The following is a 13,550-nucleotide window of genomic DNA, read 5'->3' as shown; positions in this document are numbered from 1 at the left end:
GCAAGAAGGCGACATATAAGATACTTGATCTCTATAAAAACAAATCATAATATTGAAGCCAAATCCAAGACATTTTGTGAAATTCATCTATATTTGAAAATCAAAATAAGGATAGAAAGAAAAGAAGGAAGTGCAATAATCAACCTATCCCACTTTGTGCGGCTTTTTCAATGTTTTCCTCCATCATTAAACTACTCTATGTTTCTACCTTGAATCCTCTAGCCCTCTAGCCTGCTCCATAGATAGTTCTTTCATACCATCAAGGACAACTATAAATAGTTCACATCTTGAAGAGGAGACAAAAAAATTTCTTTCAGAACTTGGAATAAGTGAGAGCCTAAGAATAATTATGCCTTAACTTTTTCTCCCTATTCCTTGAAGCAATATTAGAAGAAAACTCTACAAGACATGAAATGGTCTGGTTTTTTGAAAATGTCTTCAAGTGCAATTGTCTTCCTCCTGCAAATGCTAGAGAGACAAAAATACCGAAAATGATGGCCAAAGCGGACAAGCTAGACAACTTAGGAGTGGGTGTGAGAAAGAGGATGTCATGTGGCTGGATGTCAAAGGACATTCCTTTTGATTGTTAGGAGCTTTAATGTTTCTTGGTTGGCCATTGCCTAGTGGCTTATTTGGTTTTTTTTCATTGTGTTCTATATTTTGTTATTGTTGGTTAACTGTTTAGTTTTCAGTCCTTGGTATGGGATTCTGTATTTGTATTCTCCCTTCTCTTAATATATATAATATTCGCCATTTTTCTTAGAAAATAGAGCTTGAGGGCATGTTTCAAGAAGTTCCAGGACATGAGTAAAAATCGGCATTAGTATATTAGACGACACAACCATCTTTGGCTGTAATCTAAAGGGATTGAACAAGTAAAGGCTCACTTGAAAGAGCATTTTCAAACCAAGAATTTAGCACAATTCATCTACTTTTTGGGCATCATTGTTCCGAGTATGGAAGTTAAACCACTAATATGTTATAGGAATATGGTCTCTTAGGATTCAACTTAGCTAGTAGCCAAACTAGTGGGCACTCTTATGGAAGTTAATTGAAGTAATCATGTCACAAACAACACAACAAGGAAGACTAGTTAACAAACCTATCTATGAACTGTAACAAGATTGAACATCTCCTATGTACTCAATGAGGCAAACACCGAAGTTTGAAGTACTTAAAAGGAGCACTACGAAAGAGACCATGGCACCAATCTCAAAGTCACTTCAACATTACATGGTTCTATGATGTTTTTTTTTTTGTGTTGTGTATAAGTTAGACATGAGGACAATCAAAGTATTGTACCTTTATTAGTGGGAATTTAATTAGTAACTTAGTAAGAAAAAAAAAACAAACAGTGGTCACAAAATCTAGTGTTGAGGCCTGGTGCAAAGAACTACAACTTACACTATTTATGAGTCAATGAAGTCAATACTCTTCAATTTTCACTTTAATAGCAATAAACCAATGGTGGTGGGATGCAATAACAAGGTGGCAATTTTCATTAGTTGTAATCTTGGGTTTTACAAACATACTAAACATATCGAAGTGGATCGTCGTTTTATTAGAAATGTAGTTAATATCTGGGAAATTTGTAACCCCTATGTAAGATCAATTGAACAGCTTGGAAGCTTCATTTCAAAAGCCTTTACAAAAATAGAAATTTGATCCATTTTATAACAAGTGGTATTGTTTGATATTTATGCTCCAACATAATGGGGAATGCTAGAACATAGTTTTTTTTACCAATGACTTTAATTTAAGTTGTCAAATGAAGAAAATGCTATTAATGTAAATACTATGAGGTAAATGACATATCAATTAATTTAATTTTTCTAAAGAAGAAAAATTGGATACTACCAATGTCAGCTGAATTTGAGTCCAATCTCCTTTCCCTCTATCTAATTACCATAACAAAAAGGGACACTTTTGAATACCACTTTCTTTAAATAAGTAAATTGAAAAAAAAAGGGCATGGAATAAACACAATGTTGGTCAAATACCAAGAAACTAAGTGCATATGTGCAACCACAGTGATAATAAAATTATAACGAAGAATTCATTTGAAATTTTGTTCAAAATCCATGGCAATTATACGGATGAAAATAATTTCACCTCAACTTCTCTTATTCCTCATAAAGTTAAGGACATAGGAAAATTAGTTTTATTTTCTACAAGTTCTCTTTTCCATTACTTTTTGGAGTTGCTCTTGTTTTTCTTATTTCCAAACACTTGTAGTTATTTGCTTGGATTGAATTTGTTCCCACCACCACCTGTTCATAATATGATGTAGATATTCAATGTAATATATTTTTTATAAGTAGAAATTCATATAAATTTTAAAGGTATAGTTTGAAATATGCAATCTTCTCAGTTCCAAGTTAATTGGCTCATGTGCAGAGTTCCAAGGCAAGAGAATTCAAGACCCTGGACAACCTTTCACTACTATAGTCAGGCTCCACATACTAAATTTATTAAATTATGATACTCAAATAATCAAATCTGCAAGAGTCACGAAAATTGTTTCCCATTATTGAGCACAACCGATTCAATGGGTAAAACAGTGATATAAATAGGTCTTATTGCTAGCCCACAAAAAAAAAAAAAAAAAAAAAAAAACAAAAAAGAAAGGAAAAAGTTTGAAGTGGCCATTGCACCATGTTTCTTAATGTAGGAAGGCAAGTTAAAAAGGTCAAACAAGAGCTGAGAGAAACAAACCCCTTTGCACAGATAAGGCATTTCAGAGAAAAGATTTCTCATGTTGTTGGGCCATAATACTTGTTTATAAGCTTCTCAGAGTACTCCCCAAAAGTAATTGTCGTTTCTGGGGGAATGAACTGTGAAACGCAAGAGTTAGTGTAAAAAAAAAATTTGGGCATAGCTACAACATGAGCATTACAATGAAATAATGGGGTCGAGATTTTTATTAATCTCCTACGATGACTTTGTGACTCCTAGGTGCTAAAAGATACCTCACTATCAAAGAATATGGCAAATGACAGTGATTTTCTTCTCATAACCAATCAAAAGTGTTTAACCTTAAACAGGTGGAACACTTGAGGAAATGACATCTTATCTGGTTTAAAAGCCAGTGGCACTTCAATGCCTTTACTCAGGTTCTTGTCTGAAAATAAACATGTGACCGCAATTTAGTATTAAGTTCAACAGACTTAAGTAGCATACCTCTCGATGAAGATTTACTTCTTTAGGAAAATTGAGTTTTTCATCCCTGTGAAAGAATTTAAGAAACATTACGAAATATGCATCAGAAGAAAGAACAAGAACTTGGTTATGAGAATAACATGACAAGCAGATTCATAGAAGAATAAGGATACAAAATCTATTTTCTTTTTCTTTTTTTCTTTTGAGAAACATTATGTGGGGGTTTAATGCTCACAATCATGTTGCCACCAAATTCTGGAAGAAGTAGAACAACTTCAAAGAATAATAGATCAGTTTTTTATTCCATCCATCAAAATGTTTAACCCCACGTACCAGTCAGGCTGCATAAATAGAGCAAAAGTTGAACGTTCCACACCAAATGTCTTCTCTCCCTTAGGTGCCTATTCATAAAGTCAATTAAATTTATGAAATTAAGAAGTAGAAAATGCTTCAACTCCAGCTGAACAATTATGTTTTTTTAACTCAAATATGTCCAGGGGTCTAGAAAAGTTGAAAAAGAGTGATCTAGCAAGTAAATCACAATCCAATTTGAAGATTGGAAACAATTTAAAAGAACAAATAAATTGGTAACCACAAACAACCATAAAGAAGAAAATCACCTTCACACAATGGGGTGTCGCACAAAGATGTCCACCTGAGAGTATTTCAGTTGTTTCACCTATTTGATATGCAATTTCATCTTCTCCAAACACAACCTAAGGCAGAACAGAGAAGAGATTGTGAAGTAGGGAAAGGTTATAGATTGTACTTGATGATAATGGTGATCTAAGAGAGCCTAACTATGGCAGTAGAATCTAGAGTACAACACTCAAATAAAATAAAGATTGATCTTTGCTTTAATATAGAGTTGCAAATCCCACAAGGAACATTCACATCTGTCATCCAAAAGAGAAGTTCTTATAAATAAGGTAGCAAGCAAGGGACTCTTAGACAGTATAGCCATCACCCGAAAGACAAATTCGAAAAATGAAAAAAAGAATAAAAAATTATACTTTGACAATCTCATCACTTCGGGTTCTTATGTAAAGTCCAGCATCACTATCAAGGCACTCTATTTTCTGAGAGCCTCTTGTAAACAGCCCACAAGTTAGACCTGTGAGTTCAGGCCAATTCCAGATATTAGAACAGCTAAGAGAAAGAAAGAAAGAGAAATCAGCTGATAAAAAAGCAATGCCTGCTAAAAATACTGAAAACTTAATAAGCTGAGACTCCATTAAAGAAATACAATTAGCTCTCGAATGCTATGCTTCAGTAATTTACTACTTAATTGACCTTAGAGTCTAAATTAGGATCAACCTCTGGAAGGTCAAAGTGCCATATAGACATATGACATACTGTTTCCAGCAGCGACAACTATTGTTAAATAAAACAACTTGCCTAACTTATGAGTATAGCAGAAGTATGGAAAAAGGAGAGAAATGGCATAACCAGTTTCTCTATCATCTATGGAAAATAATGCCTCCGTAACTGTCCTTGTCTGCACAGTGGAAACACCTCATGCTACTTCAAATACAGGGATCAAATCCAGGAAAATAAGCGGAAGCTGCAACCACCAATCCATACTCTCGAAGATTTTTCAATAAAGAGAATCCTAGATAAAATATTTGATCAATAAAACTATGAAACATCCAACACATGGACTTATTTTTTCTTCAGTGATAGCTATATAGATACACATACGACACCCTAAGCCACTCCAACCCAAAACCTGACACAAAGAAATCCCAACACCACTCCACCATTGAGTTAAAAGCCCAATTGAACTAATGTACTCACTGATTCTCTCATTCTTATTTTAACTACTGCGTACTAGGAGTCACACTCCCAGATAATGAGAATGGAAAAAAGTCAAATTACATATATCACCTGTGAGAGAACCATGGTCAGTATGCCATCCACACCATGATGAAAGGGCAGTGGAATCTTCAGCCAAATCGCTGCAGTGAGGGTGCAAACCAATGCAGAAGGTCAGATGACTTGTCCAAGTGGAAATTAAGAACCCTAAAAACTAAGCTCATTACTGAAGACAAACAGTCAAACTACTTGCAAAGGTAAATTTGGCATGAACATGCACATAAGGAAAAGACTTTTTTATTCTTGTCAGCTTTCCTTTTCTTGTTCATTCTTCATTCCTACAGACAAAGCCAATACACTTTTACAACAATAAAATAGTAGAAAACTAGCTATACCTTTGTAGCCTTGGAAAGTAGTACAAAAGACGCCCTTTATGACACCGAGAATCTTGTAGTATCTGTTCAAGGCCTTTACTCTTAGGCACTCTCGTCTGTTTCTTTACTGTTTCAATGCAGATTGAGAAAAGATCAGAGACACTTGCATGTGACAAAGAATACAGAGGTTCTAGTATCATTTCTGGAACAGATATCAGATATAAGATAAGAATAATATTTTTTTTTAAATAGTGCTGAGTTATATTAAAGATGAGAATGATATTTTAAAAAATGATTTTCCATAAAAATAAAAAAACGCACAACAGAAACTTGGCAAACTCTAGTTTTCAACTTGAGAAAGAAATAGAGAAGTTGTGATGAATGAATTTATTGGGGTGTCCTATGGGACACGGTAACATATTCAAATCACAACTCGATTTTTCATTATGATGCGAGTCTATAAAGGACAGCCTATAAAGGACAACATACCATACCGATCGCAATGATAAGCCAACATCAATCCAACTTCCACCATCAGCTTTCCAAGTGATTTAAATGCTGCAATATTACAAATTTAACCAACACTGTCATTAGTCAAAGTTGAGCAATGAAGAACCACAAATAAGCAAAAGTTGCAAGAATAATGCTGACAAAGCTACACTTTGAAGGTAAACTCGTATATCTGAAAACCATTAAGAAAAACCAAAGCAAGTTTACAGTGATATCTTAATGAAAAGTAGTATTCAACTTTAAACAGCCCAATCACCAAAGTACCCTTACAGAAGTAGAATATGCTAAATACTCTGAACATACAAAAGGGGACAATTGATTTGAGGTCCTCTGTTAAATGAAAGAGACAATTCACAGCTGTTATGTACTGAACAATGAGTAAGGACCACGATTTGTGCAAGTTAGGTTCCATTATATAAACTCCATACTGAAAAATTCGATTTATTTATCAAGCCTGCTTCAATAATTAGTATCAATTATGTACTCCATAGCTTAGATCTAGCATGCATGAAATCAAGATTTCTATTAGTATTATGCGTACCACAATTTCCAAGGAGTTCATGAATATATATTGTCGATCCATTTGATACATCAAAACCTTCAAAACTATCCTACTGAAAACTCTGGATGCCCGCAGCATGAAACACTAAATGCCAATCTAGAGAAGAGACTATAGCAAATCACAAGACCCATGCAAATTTATAACACAAAACAGAGTACTATTTCACCCACACACAGCACACAAATACCTAGACACCTGTGAAACTTGAAAGCAACACGTCACATTAAAAGAACCCCGGTTTGGCATGCCCAACTAATCCAAAGATTTCAATCATCTTATGATAACTTATCCAAAATGTTGAAATAATTGATTTCAAAGCTCAAACTTCAAAGCAAGCCAAGATATCAGTCCAACTGTCATGCTTAGGCAAACAACTATAATACCCTACCAAACATTAGTGTTAAATAGTGTAAAGACCAAGGGGTAACTTTCTGTTTTTAATATGGGTATTTAGGTTTTTTTAGAAGGATACCCCCTCTCCTAATACTTTTGAGGATCCAATAGCTGTGTTATTAGTAAGTTGGGACCTTCCCTTCAATCTCTTGTTGTTAGGAGAGGCCTCCCTTGATGTATTTTCTTGCTTTGTTTTGAAATAAAATCATCACCGTTTCAAAAATTAGTAACTTTATGTGCTGTTTTTCTACACTTAGAAATCAGTGAGAATATGTATTAAGAGAGGGAGAGAGAGGGGCATACTTGTAATTTATTACTATTATCATTTTAAGAGGATATAAAGAATGATCAGGGGCTGTGCCCAACCCCTAAACCAGAATATTCTTTCTACCACGAACTCCCTCTTCTTCTCCTATGTCTTTTTTTCCAAACCTCTCTCTATTCTCTCAGACCCATTTTTCAACAATTAGAATGCCCCTTCGCCCTTATTCCATTGATTAAACGTGGGCAGGTCCCTTCCAAAAAAGACCAGCTGAAGCATAAGATCTTTCTAAGCCCAAACAAAGAGGTCTAACCAAAGATAGGAGTTTTCCTCCCAAACAATAAGCATAGGATCCTTTCAACCCCAAACCAATGTGAGACTATTGTTCTACAACAGCTTTCAATCTTAGATAACTAGCTTGAGACAGAGACATTGGTAACCAATAATGGCAGGACTCATAATCATCAAACATGACCATGCTTAGAAATAAGCTTAGGGATGGGGGGAGGGGTTTTGCAAACTCTGAATGTAGTGCCAAGTGAGAAATCATTCCAAGAATAACTTTCTTATGACTGAAAAATAGGAATTACCTATGCTAAGCATTTTCACACCTAAAATAAAACATAAAAGTTGTAGAGTTTTAAGTTAATTATTGAAGGAAGATAACCTCCAATATCAGAATAACATACAAACACTTTCTGAAATGAGCCTCTTGCACAACCCAAAATGGAAGGTCATATACAAATCATTAGAGATTCAAGAGAATTTAGTGATACATATACAAATCTTTGAAAGTATTTACCAGTTTTAACTTTAAATGCAGGAACCTAGCTATTTATAGGACTCACACCCCCTGCCCTGTCAAATGTTAGGCAGATGCATGCAAGAGAGGATGTTGACATCTGACCTCTGTGAGGTATTGTACTATTTTTTTTCTTCTCTTGTATCTGGCTTTTTCTTTAAAAGATCTTACCAATCAAAATCAAAATTTGCTAGGATAATACGCAGGCTAAGGGACTATAGGGGTGTTTTATAATTGTTAAAGAGGTAAAGAGGTAATTATAGACGAGAAGGGGTGTGTAGTTAAATTTAGGCATATTTTCAGATGAGGCAAATTGGGCAACAAAGGGTAGCATTTTTTTGCTCTTTGAAATTAGGTAATGAACATTAAATCTCACTTTGGCTAAAATCTAAAGGCGATTGACCCCCTTTTAAAAAAGTCGAGAGTCTTCCTTCCATATCTTTTTCCCATTCTTTCTGAAAAACCTCATCTGAACCCTCTCATCACCTCAAAATCTCTTTTAATTTTTTTCACAAAAATACCGGTTTTCCCAGCACAACACATTCTGAACAAACCATGTCCTAGCAAAATTAATCACTTAAGAAATATATGAGATTCTACAAGATTCCTTGTGCTTCTCATCATCCCTTACAAGTTTTCCAAAGGTTCCCTTTTCACGTGCCCTATCCTTTCATGATGTTTGAATGGGTTTCTACTCTTTAAAATTCATAGTATTTTTTTTTTTTAAGGCAAGCGTGAAAGGAGAATTCATTAAGAAGGGGGACCCTAGAGGGGAGGAATGCAAACACGGGACACAAAAGAGGAGACAAAAGAAAAAAACTACAGAAAATTAAAGAGGGAGGGAAGACCCTCTTTGACAGAAAGAAAAAAATAGAAAAATTCTAGTTATTTCTCATTTGTACCTAAATTGACAGCTAATTTTGTGTTTCTCATGAACATTCAAAAACATTTTGTGCTTCTCATGAGTTTTCATGTCACATTTCTTATCTCTGTGACCCGCTCTAGAAACTATGGTTATTCCATAGAACTTTGTTTTAATTTTTTAACATCAACAACCACAACAAATAATTGGTAGTGATGAACAGAAAACACCTTATACACTTGAGAGAGGGAAACAACAGAATTTCAACAGAACTCCTTTCTGAAAGGTTAAAATGCATCTTTCAAGCAGTGAACTAAATCATGTGAATATGAAAAATAATTTTGTTATTAAAGCAGGATGTCATTGCTTGATGCATGTATTGAATTCTTTATAGAAGATCACTTACCCACTTCAAGTTCAGGCAAAGAATTTCTAGGCCATATATTAGGGCGACAATATGAAGGATACCTAGACCAAAATAGCAGATACCGGGTTAGCTGCTATGAATAATCATATATGCATCAAGATAAAATGCACATGTTTACATGCAAAATGAGATCATTTTCTGTAGGCAAGCTGCATTTGACTGAAAATATATAGATATACACCATTGGATGCTAATACACAAAAGTTGGTCAAATTTTAGAAGAAAATAAAAACAAAAATGAATGGGGATTTTGAAGCAATGACCCCACATTAGGAAACTTCAATTTGGGTTTCACCCCAAAATTCAAAAAACAGTGCCCGTGATTTATTCATAATAAGAAGCAAATAGAAGTTGCCAAAAAGAATGCAGGCAAAGTAGACGTGATCTGAATGTTATAGGGACAAGAGCAGGAGATTATTATGAAGAAACTTCTTTTTCTCTTCTTGCACACAATGAGAAAGAGATTTCGTTAAATGGAGGAAAAGGATAAAAAAACCTTCCAGAAAAGGGGCAATGGAAAGTAAGACATATAAACAGATCTAATGAATATGAATTTTATGCAATAAGATCTTGTTGGGGAACACCATCCCAAGCGAGGGAAGCAGCCAGGGTATGGGCACTGAAAAGCATGAATACTATGAGGGATATAATCCTACATAAGTCCTCTACCTTGCCAAAAATGTGAAGTGCGAGGAAGAGAACCTCTCCCTAGAAGTCTAGCAGAAAACAACTGCCAAACCCCTCTCAAACAGGAGTGCCTCGATGAAATTATCTGAGTACATCAAAAGACTCTAAAAAAACATTGGTAACTATGCATTCATAGAGCCTCAATGAGAAACACACTCTTCTGATCTATTTTGATGGTTTAGCATAAAGTATCACAAATGTTAGAACCTGGTTCCAGTTCTTATTTATATGTATCATAATAGAGTATGCCCCAACTTACTAGCAATTGCTCTCAATATTTTTGCCACATTTATATCCCTTTCCCAATCTTCCAACCATTCTGAACCATAAAAAGAAACCATAACTTCAACTGTAAGGAGGGAAAAGAAAAAACACAAAAAGAAGACTAAACTTGCCAAATCCATAAACACTAAGGAACAAACATAAAAGGATTCATAAATTGGAAACTGATTAGAAAAGATAACATAAAGAAAACCAAATTAGATCTATTCTAGGAATGCAGATAAAACAGAGCTTACCTTTCTATGAGGGAATTCTCAGCTGTTGGTATGTCCAGAATTGGGTTGGCATAATATGATCCTTTGAAAACATCTGTACTTCAAAGCACCATATGCAAAAAATTAAATCATTTTATTACTTCTTTCTGTTAAGTTGAAGTAAGCAAAGTTGCTAAGATTTGAAAACATTTCACTAGAAGAAAAAAAAGTAAGTTAGGAAAATAATTATGATAAAACACCCATTCACAACAGTCTCTCAGTATATTGAGAAATGATATCTTGGTTTCGCAAGACACCCAGCCTCAAAGTTACCAAAGTAGCACCAAAATCAATAATTATCTCAACAGGAAAATTCCATGATTCTTGGTAAGATACAATTGTCTGAATTTAGGCTGAGATTTACCCTGAAGAAAATTAAATGCAGAAGTTACCTGCATAATTTACACGAGAAGATAACATGTAACATGCTATCGATATCCATAAGTTAGTCAATTCTAATCTTAATCTAACTTCATAACAGTGGTAAACCCTTCACAAGATACCAGGAACTTGGTTAAAACAAAAAATTGAAGCAACAAAGAAAAACCTACCTAGTTTACCAGATTCAAGCTTCTCCTTCCCATGACTCCATCCAAAATTATACCTACAAAGGTAAAGAAGTAAGGATACACCACCCAGAAGTGTACTAAAAAATTACATAACAAGCTCTATGCTATTAAGTTCAAGATCAGCATATATTTCTAATTTCACAAAATTTAATGTTACGAGAAACATAACAAACAGCTCTACGAGCAGTCTTTCAAAATTCTCGACCACGAAAAGTTTGGATGCTAATTGAATCCTAAATTCAGCCTGAATGTTCAAAAAATCATGTCTGAACTTGAATATCATGTTAGTTGCCTTAACATGTCTTGTTATTGTTATAATCACAACCATCTTCCACTTTGTTCCATGTTCATGTCACTGTCTCAGCTAAACTATGGTTGCCCCTTTGGATAAGCAGGCCCTTGGCATTGTTCTGATTAAGGTTAAAAGGGATTACAAGATAAACAAATGAAGATCAGAATTTTTTTTTTAGAAGGATGTGATTATAACAAAACAGAGAAGAACAGAACTTAAGGCACCCCAAAACAACAAGAGATTGTTGATAGCTGAAGATCAGAAGTTGGATTGATCAGAACAGCCAATTCTAGGTTTAAGTGATAAAAATAAATAGTTACCTGTTGTCTGGATCTTCAAGCTCTTTCTTGGCCTCTTCTGGAAGATGTGCTAATCTAGTAAATAAAATCATTGAATCAAAACCCACAAAACTGCTAGAGTTACATCTTTACAGTGCGTTACAGACACAGAATTAAGTTTTGAATCATCTAGGAACAAAAACTGGAGATGCATACTTTGGGGAGAGCTGTAAAAGCTTTTGACGTAAAAGAGGAAAACCAGGAACCTACACCAAAGGGAGAGATGTGTGACAACAGAAACCCAGAATAGTTTGTCAATTTAATGTGTCCATGTGACAAGACCATGAAGCAAGGGGAAGAAATTTCAAGATAGAAGCATATAGGCACAGCAGTCACAAGGTCAATTAATTAAGGAAAGAATATATATGTTCATCCTTGACATAAACTGAGCTCATAAAATTACTTTGTCGTTGAAAACCTACTTGGATATTCTGAACCAAGTGCCCAATTCAAGGCTTCAACGAGCTAGCTGGCCTTGTCAAGGAATCATTCACATACTGCACACTTATTTTCATAAACTCATTCATAGTTGACATAAGCTAAGTTTGTAAAATTAGTTTGTTGTTGCGAACCTATTAAGATATTATATACCAAGTGCTCTGAGAAGGCTGCAACAAGCTAGCTGCCCTTTTAAAGGAGTCAAACATTTTCATAATCTGATGGACGTCTTCAAAATGCCTATATTTCTGAGACTCAGATATGAAAGCCAGACTATTCCATCTTCTCTCGATCTCTCATTGTCACAATATTTAAAAAAATTTATATAGGTTTTGGAATAAAAATAGTAAGTCGAATAATGAAAGTCATCTGCCCAAAGGTAGGAGGGAAATGAGACCACTGTCACATTTCTACTTATTAAACTAAAATAAAATTGAGAGAAAACTGAAATAAAGGGATAACCTCATCTGACAACTCCAGAAGCCACAAAATTTTGTAACAGTTCCATCCAAGGGCTAAATCAGAAAGCTAATATAGCAAATTAAAGGGATGATACCCCACTGTTTCCTTCAAGTACAAGTTTCAGATCAACAACTTGAAGAAAAAAAATGCCCACAGTTGCTAGTCTGCCAATTATTAAATGACATAACAGAAGTCCAACCACGAGCAATTTGATGCGCTAACGGGAAACTTCAGTCTAAGTTTTCTAAATACGTAAGTCCAGATTCCGCAATAATCTTTGAAATACATACAAACAAAACCATTTAAAAATTTTAAACTATGTCATAAATATGAATGGTTGACATTGGTATTGACAGTGACAATTGAAAACTAATAAACCCGAGGTCAACGATCAGTAAGAACGTTATTTGGATGTTCATGAAGAAACTAAATTAAACAACAACAAACACGACAAGACCTACGAATCCCAGCGGCAAGAACACTGATGAAAAACTCAATTACGTACATCTGAAATAGATATAATCCCCAATCCATCAGGTCCAAACCCCCTTTCGATCTTCTCCGATAAATCTTCGTCCTTATCCTAATTCAAGAAAAAGTTACTATGAGAATGATCGGACTCCTCGAAGAAAACATGCATTGGTAATCCAGAAAAAAAGGCTAATAAAACTCATCATTCTTTCGTCCAACGGAATAATACCTTGAGCTCCGGAAACGAGATGGTGACGGTCCTAAGCGTTGGAGAAGCGGATTCGGACATGGAGGACATTACCTGTAAAACGTTTCGTAGCGATGAGGAGGAAAGTGACAACGATTGCATCGAGTGTATCAGAGAACGGAAGCGAGATCCAGTGGAGGTCGTAGTGTGGAAAACTAGAGGTTTTTGGAGCGGGAAAACAACTCCATGCTTTGCCATGCTTTGCGTGAAAGAAACTCTTTTATTCTTTGCGTGAAAGAACTCATTTATACTTCGTGGTCCCGATTTTACGAGTCAGACTACAAGTCGAGTCACCGATCACTTGAACTTCCTGGGAAACTTGGCCTGCAAGGTAGGTACAAGCA

At 35.0% G+C, this 13,550-nt stretch overlaps 1 protein-coding gene across 2 annotated transcripts; it reads right to left on the bottom strand.

Moving 5' to 3' along the window:
- Positions 1-2,515: 2,515 nt before the first annotated feature.
- LOC137950708 (uncharacterized) lies at positions 2,516-13,395 on the bottom strand. Of its 2 annotated transcripts, XM_068797309.1 has the most exons (15): positions 13,189-13,395; positions 12,994-13,071; positions 11,745-11,794; positions 11,571-11,624; positions 10,941-10,993; positions 10,372-10,444; positions 9,146-9,207; positions 5,838-5,906; positions 5,370-5,475; positions 5,047-5,117; positions 4,173-4,273; positions 3,780-3,875; positions 3,493-3,560; positions 3,181-3,226; positions 2,516-2,834 (listed from the first exon to the last, which is right to left on the bottom strand). In XM_068797309.1, the coding sequence occupies exons 1-15, from the start codon at positions 13,306-13,308 to the stop codon at positions 2,754-2,756; spliced, it is 1,128 nt and encodes a 375-aa protein (XP_068653410.1). In that variant the 5' UTR covers positions 13,309-13,395; the 3' UTR covers positions 2,516-2,753. The 2 variants fall into 2 exon arrangements, with proteins under 2 accessions (XP_068653410.1, XP_068653411.1); XM_068797310.1 differs by lacking the exon at positions 11,745-11,794.
- Between the last annotated feature and the right edge of the window lie 155 nt (positions 13,396-13,550).

Source organism: Aristolochia californica, unplaced genomic scaffold, assembly GCF_029961685.1.
Source record: "Aristolochia californica isolate CCGP_79_NKW_82.1479 unplaced genomic scaffold, dmAriCali1.0.hap1 SCAF_14, whole genome shotgun sequence".
NCBI lineage: Eukaryota > Viridiplantae > Streptophyta > Magnoliopsida > Piperales > Aristolochiaceae > Aristolochia > Aristolochia californica.
This window is presented reverse-complemented; position numbering and strand designations above follow the sequence as displayed.